Here is a 7,400-nt window from a genome sequence, read left to right as displayed (position 1 = left end):
TCTGTATATATAAAAAGGCAGTAGTATTCCATGGGCCCACATATCCTGGATTATGTGGGTGGGTCCATTTCAAGTAAAACATACTTGTAATGAAACTTTCCTTAATTATATACGCAAGAATCATTGTTGTGACTTTTGAAACAATTACATACTCAGTGCTAAAGAAAGCACGTATCTCAGAAAAAAATCGTAAATTAAAAACTTCTCATCCACAAACATTCACTTCCGTCTTTTTCTCCTCGCCATTTTGGATTGTATTGTTGATTTGGTTGGATGGTTAGTTGGGAACATTCAGGAGAGAAGGATTGATTGAAGATTATCAGAGTGTATTGTAACAGTTCAATGTATCTTATCTAATATGCACTAGCATGTATCACAAATATTTTGCCTGTTAGAAATTAATCTAACATTGCAGATGGCACAGAGATTCGGCTAGCTAGCTAAGCAGCAACACCGGCTTGGCGAGGACGAACAACAACTGCATCATTGAGTTGGATTCAATCGTTGGCCAGCTATCGAACAAACGTTACTTGTAAACTAGCATACTATCTCAGTAAACCAGATTTGGGCTCCTAGATTTTTTGTGGTTGGGTTCGGAGACATACCAGGTAAGACTGGTTGGAGGAAAGGCGCAACATTTGTTTTATAATTAGCTAGCTACGTTATGTGAGGCAACTGTCGTTAACTAGCTGACAAACATGCATGGCTACGCTAGCTAACTGGTTGGCTAACTACTGCATGCTAGCCAGCTCGCTTTATACTAAGCTTAACCCCAGACATCAGCTAGCAAGTAAGTTAAATAGTAACTAGCATCCATTGTGTATTTTCTTATATTTAACAACGTAAATAACCAACGTTGTGGTTAGCAAGCTTACCAACATCAGATCTAACGTTAGCTTAGTTCGCTAACGCGCGGTAGTTAGCGGGCTTCTATGCTTGCTAAAAACGATGCCCTTTCACGGTAACAATAGCTAACGTTAGCTATATACTACCCAGACTTTTCAGGGCACTGACATTTGGAAATAGTCGCTAGCTTTACTGTTAACAATGTACCTAAGTAGCTAGTTTTGGTACCGTAAGTTCAAACGCCTAACTTAAAGGCACAACTAAGCCAAGTTAGCTAGCTAATTTACCGTTTGCTAGATAGTCGTCTCAAAATCTTTGACTGAACGCTACCATTATTACCACGTTTAGCTTGCTGTAGTCACGACATCACAACCTAGCTAGCTAGGCCAAAAGATCTGTTGAAAATATATCATGTTGTGCCAGAACTTAAGTCCCATCACTTCTGTGCCACCCATTCGGCTTGTGATTTAGCTATGATTTTCATCTGCAAAGAATCATAACTAACTTCATAGCTAAGGCATCAGTGATTTTATACGAAACATGGACATCAAAAAATATATATTTTTAGGATTTTCACGAAATGTAATCCATAGAATGGTCCTTTTTGGAGGAACGATTGTTGACATATATTTGACATTGGATCTAAAAGCTTAATTGCGAAATAATTAGTTGGTATGTTTAGGACATTTTGACCTTACCCAGACCTCCTTTAAACCAGTTAAAGGTAACTAAATGTAATCGAAATGTCCACTACAATATCCCCAAAAGCAATTCTTTATCATGAGGGCCATAAACAATAACTAGTAATGCTGCATACTCAAAAGGTTAAAATCTCACCTTTCTGGTAAAAAATAGTTATACATTTACTGAGGTGTAGTCACTTTTGAGGACAGAAGCTCAAGTACCCAGTACAAATATGATGAAAATATTATATATTTAATTCCTATTCAACAAAACTGTATGAATAAGGCTTGAAATGACTTGTATTTACATTTAGCAGACGCTCTTATCCAGAGCAACTTACAGTAGTAAATGCATACATTTCATACATTTTTTTTCTCCGTACTGTTCCCCCGTGGGAGTCGAACCCACAACCCTGGCGTTGCAAACACCATGCTCTACCAACTGAGCCACACGGGATGCTTTCTAAATAATGCATATTCAAATATTCTAAAATGACTAAAAAGATTTCACCTTCCTTATAACTGTAAAATGCATATTTGTATGTTTAGTGTTAAACAAAATGTGCATATTTTCTAAAGGTCTTCCCCCGATAGCTGTGAACGATTCAAAGAGCTCTAACTTGTCTTCCAGAACGCTTTAGGAACTCGACTTTCATCTCATATTAATCTTGTCTGTCTATGACAGTGTTTTTTTTGTTTGTTTAACATGTATGAATTATTTTAGAGTAATGGCTATAAATTGATTTCTGAATGTGCTACCACGATGAAACCACACTCTCCTGCTGCGCTACGATGTAAGGATATCAGGCATATGCTTGGTTGGTGATGTAGGATTCAGCCAGGAGTTGAAAAGCAAATTAAATGGTAGGAGGGACATCCCAGCTTGCTTCAAGTGGTTTCAGATTTCACAGGCTAAAAAGGGGACCTTATATCTAAGAGGTTTTAAAAACTCCATGTTTAATCTGTAAAAATTAGCTTTTTGGGTGCCCGAAATGGGCCCTAAAAAAAAGAAGGTGGTCCCCTCTTGACAGCGGAGACAGAAAGTTACATTTTAACGTTCATTTCCAGCAATTCTACACATTTTGCCATGGGGTGGATAATTTTTACATTTTGTAACACATTTCAAGCAATTCTACTAATTTTGCCATGGGACAGAGAGACCTTTCTGCAGTTTTAATCCTCAACAAGCTGACTACACAGCGAGTGTTGCAAAATACATTTAGAAATCTATATTATTAAATTATTGCATCCACACTGCTCGCGTGCGCCAACGAGCATCTGCGTTGCCAAGGGCTAAAATAGATGTCAGTTTTATATCTGACGCAGATCGCACTGCAAGTCCTGCCTCTCCCATCTCCTCGTTGGTTTATAGAAGCAGGTATCCAGTCGAAGGTGGCCAAGCTTCTTCTCACAAAAATGTCTGTAGCGTACGAATGGTTTGGCCTACACTTTTTTTGACCACTCTATGGAAAGGGGAGACTCTCACAATGGTGTTCTCTGTTTTGCTCTACGACCCCCCCCCCCTTCCAGGTCAAATGTCAAGGGACTACACATTTTTCCATGACTTATGCTATGTTAATGATATTTGAGAGAGAGTGACTATCAAAATCAATGGGTGCCCCCTGGAGGTCAGAGCCCATGGGCACGTGCTGTGCGTGCCTGGTTGGTATTCGCCCATGATTACTACAAGTTTAGATAACTCGTTAGACTAACCAATCTAAAACTTGCATTGCCTACTATGTGTGCCATAACTTAGAATTTTTAACCAGCTGAGATCCCACTCTGCAACTTTGATATGCTCGTAGACTGGAGTCTATTATGTTCAACAATTTAGAGAAAAATGTGCCAAATCACACAAAAAATCATGTTCATAAATGAATAAGAAAATTGTTATAGATTGGTTAGCTGCCAACGTCACAAACGATGCGCGCTATTCAATGTGGCAAAAGTCTGTGTTGTGATTCTGGGTGGCCAGATAGCTAGCAACAATGACAAGAAGCTGCCATGCAGGGAAACGTAGGTAGCTCATTTCAGCTATTTGTATCTTATTCTTGATACCATATCTTGTTTTGACTGATGTCATGTCTGTTGCGAATATGGCTAAAATTCGCTAGCTAGCTAACCATCAACTGTAACGATGTAGGCCATATAGGTTTGACATGAGTACTAATAGAATTCTCCCTGATTTATTCTTTTTGCAGACTGGAAAGATGTATCAACTCCCTGTGAACAACCTCACTAGCATACGAAGAGCAAGGAAACAGGTGAAGAAGGCACTTAGTGACATTGGACTGGAGTACTGCAAGGAGCAAGCGGAGGTGAGCTTAAATGTTTATTTTTCATAGCTTTTACCTATCACTAAGGTTTTGGTTGAAGTCTGTCTGACTTCTGTGAGTTTCATAATGTTGTAGTCACTTGTGGTCTCAAACATTGTGGTGGTAGAAATGAATAGGCATATATTCCAATTTGACAAGATCCAGCATACAGTTCTGTGATTTCTGATCAAAATTCTCTTCCCTCTCACATAGGACCTCAAAGAATTTTGCCCAGATGAGAACTATGTGAAGAATACTGTCTGCCTGGAACTTTGTTCATGGGATCCGTCATTCTCCAAAACACAGGTAAATCACTCGCACTAGTCAATTTAAAAGATTGGTTATTCAATTACCACTTATTTTGGGGCTTGTAATGATTATAGTGCTTCTTTGTTTGTCACAATCATAAATAAAACGAGTTTTGGATGAAGGAGCACTCATTAACATTTTCAAAATGTAATAACAAAGTAAAACAATTAACAATTTTTTGGTGCAGTGTCCCATTCTTAAACTCTCCTGGTTATTTGTGTCTTACAGGAGTACCGGTCAAAGCCTTTCTGCTGCACAGAGTGCCATTTCTCTTCCAAGTACTACTCAGGCTACAAGAACCACTTTCGAAATGTCCACAGGAACAACTTTGAGAGCCGCATCCTGCTCAACTGCCCTTACTGCACCTTCACTGCAAGCAAGAAGACTATGGAAACGCATGTCAAGGTCTTCCACATATCCAGTGCAGTGCGTCAGGGTCTGGGCGCCTACCAGGGGGCTGCTGTGGGCGCAAATAACAAGGTGGAGAGGGCAATGTACTATTGCAAGAAGTGTACCTACCGGGACCCTCTGTACAATGTTGTGCGAAGGCACATCTACAGGGAGCACTTCCAGCATGTGGTCTCACCCTATGTTGCCATGGTCTCAGAAACATCAGTCAAAAATGGAGCCAATGCTGTCAATGGTAACAACATCCTCTGTAAGCGCTGTCAGTTCTCCACCCGTAGCTATGAGGCGTTAGTGCAGCATGTCATTGAATATCATGAGCGCATTGGCTCTCAGGTGACAACCATGATTGGACATGCTAATGTTGTAGTGTCTAGACCCCAAAGCTATGGTATGACCCAGAAGGGTTCTGTGGTGACTGGGGGTCGTACTCTGACGTCTGAACAGGTTAGCCATATGGTGGGGGCCCATCAAAAGCAGGGGCCTTCTGGACTGAAGAATATGACCAGTCAGTCCTCTATTGCTGGCCAGCGTTTGACCATTCCTGGCCATAGTGGGTTGGGAGAAGGCAGAGCCTCCTTATCCAATAACTTAACGTCACCCTCAGGAAAGCAGGTTTCTGGTGCTAACGCTAGTCTTACATCCCAAACACAGAAGTGGAAGATATGCACGGTCTGCAATGAGCTCTTCCCTGAAAACCTGTACAGTGCTCATTTTGAGAAGGCACACAAGGCTAAGAAGGTATGGGCAATTGCGAAGTTCATCATGAAGATCCACAACTTCACCAGTAAGTGTTTGCTTTGCAACCGTTATCTGCCAAGTGACACGTTGCTTAACCACATGCTGATCCATGGGCTCACCTGCCCACAGTGTCATGCCAGCTTCAATAATGTGGAGAAAATGCTGGATCATGTGGGTCAGGCTCACCCAGATGACTTTGTTGGTCCTCCAGCTGCCTCCCCGCTTACCTTTGACCTCACAATTGGGCAGGCTAAGAACAAGATCATACAGCTTATTGTTATAACCTATAACATGAAGGAACCTGTAGCTGCCCAGGAGCAGTCTATGGCTTCCCATGCTCAGAACAGCTTCCATGCTCCAGTGAAGGGTCTGCCTTCAAAGATGCCAGAAAGAAAGAATGACATGCTTGCCAGAAGTCAAGCCACTGTATCTGGCAGCAATGAGGTTGGCAAGACACTATGCCCACTGTGTTTCACCATCCTCAAGGGTTCCATCTCTGATGCATTGGCACAGCATCTGAGGGAACGACACCAAGTGCTTCAGACGATGCACCCTGTGGAGAAGAAGTTGACGTACAAGTGCATCCACTGTTTGGGTGTCTACACCAGCAACATGGTGGCCTCCACGATCACTCTGCATCTTGTGCAGTGCCGAGCTGTGGGCAGGGCCCAGAAGGGCCCGGGACCAAAGTCTGCCTTAACACTCAACTCTTCTGGTGCAGGGTTCTTAAAGCGTCAGCTACCCACCCAAACCATGTCTGACTCCAAGAGGATGAAGATTAACAATGATGTTGGATATTACCCCATGGACAAGCCAGGGGAGGCTGTGGATCTAGTGTTGGACCCCAGAAGCTATGAGCACAAGACCTATGAGGCACGAAAAGCCTTCCTCTCAGCCTATTTCAATCGTCGCCCCTATCTAACCTCACGGGAAGAAGAGAAGCTGTCTGCAAGCCTGTGGCTCTGGAAGTCTGACATTGCCAGTCACTTCGCTCACCGAAGGAGGTCATGTGAGAGGGACTGTGAGACCAGGAAATTGAAAGTGCTACTTGGCTTTGACATGCAGGCACTCAAGGTACTGAAGCATGACATGGACTTTGAGGAGAAAACCAAGCTCCCTATCACCTCAGTGGAGAAAGCCTTTAAGTCTAGGCCGACACTTAACGCAGACCAAAGCAAACGATGCGAGACAATTAACTGTACCCTCAAACTAAGTACTTACACAGAAGTGACAGAACCCATATCAATTGACTCGTCTGATAGTGAGTCAGAACAAGAGGACTGTTCTGTTAAGAATGGGGATGTTGACACACACAAATCTGTAGATGTCACATCTTAAGAGAAATCAAACCTGCCAGAAGAGAGAACTCCAAGCATTGATGGGCCTTCAAGAGAGAAGGTGCCTTGGTTTGATAACATGAGACATCAAAATGAGAGCAGTCTAAAAGACCTGCGGTACACAAAGTATAACGGGGGTTTGGTGCAGGTAATCATTGCACACTACAATTATTCGGTTATTGGAAAGTCCGGGATGGTATGAGAAACTGACAGGACAAATGAAGACTTCATAAAGTCAATGGGATGCGCAGTTTAAGTAAAGAACAATGACTTATGAATTAGGAACTACACAAGTATAGAAACAAACTTAACTTCTGGCTCCAGATAAAGGTTTGCTGAAGTGAGCTAAACAATGGTGCAAAATAAAATGTATGGCGTCTGTAACTAATATTGGCTGTAACATTGTACATATTTAGTAGGCCTACATTAGATTATGCATACATTCAGACTAATCTCACAGTTTTAAGTGTAATAAAAAATGTTCACTCTTCATATAGGCATATGGATTGTCCACCCATATGATGTATTATTGTCATTTACATTTTAGAGATAGCAGGGTAACATGTATGCCTATGTTCACTTTTGTTTAATAAAGCTGTTTGCAATTAACCTTCTCATTTGACCAACACTAGTATCATGTCATTGTGCCCCTCTGTTATGCAAATATATTCCATTGCACAATTCATTTATTAAAGTACAAATGTTTGTTACATTTTCTTTAAATGTTTGGAAATTGAAAAGGTCAACTCGGAGTAATAGACCCT

General features: G+C 41.6%; 1 protein-coding gene across 2 annotated transcripts; it reads left to right on the top strand.

Annotated features, from left to right (window-relative positions):
- Positions 1-223: 223 nt before the first annotated feature.
- On the top strand, positions 224-7,250 carry LOC106582884 (activity-dependent neuroprotector homeobox protein). Of its 2 annotated transcripts, none has more exons than XM_014166468.2 (4): positions 224-608; positions 3,731-3,847; positions 4,058-4,150; positions 4,382-7,250. In XM_014166468.2, exons 2-4 carry the CDS (start codon positions 3,740-3,742, stop codon positions 6,635-6,637), a joined length of 2,457 nt encoding a protein of 818 aa, XP_014021943.2. In that variant the 5' UTR covers positions 224-608; positions 3,731-3,739; the 3' UTR covers positions 6,638-7,250. The 2 variants fall into 2 exon arrangements, with proteins under 2 accessions (XP_014021943.2, XP_014021942.2); XM_014166467.2 differs by having other exon boundaries at positions 254-276.
- The last annotated feature ends 150 nt before the right edge of the window (positions 7,251-7,400 follow it).

Source organism: Salmo salar, chromosome ssa22, assembly GCF_905237065.1.
Source record: "Salmo salar chromosome ssa22, Ssal_v3.1, whole genome shotgun sequence".
In the NCBI taxonomy this organism is placed as follows: Eukaryota; Metazoa; Chordata; class Actinopteri; order Salmoniformes; family Salmonidae; genus Salmo; species Salmo salar.
This window is presented reverse-complemented; position numbering and strand designations above follow the sequence as displayed.

Bases quoted from the DNA above. Each gene is read 5' to 3' on its own strand.
- LOC106582884 (XM_014166467.2), top strand. The intron at 3,848-4,057 runs GTGAGCTTAAAT...CCTCTCACATAG, and splicing joins ACTGCAAGGAGCAAGCGGAG to GACCTCAAAGAATTTTGCCC. The intron at 4,151-4,381 runs GTAAATCACTCG...TGTGTCTTACAG, and splicing joins CGTCATTCTCCAAAACACAG to GAGTACCGGTCAAAGCCTTT.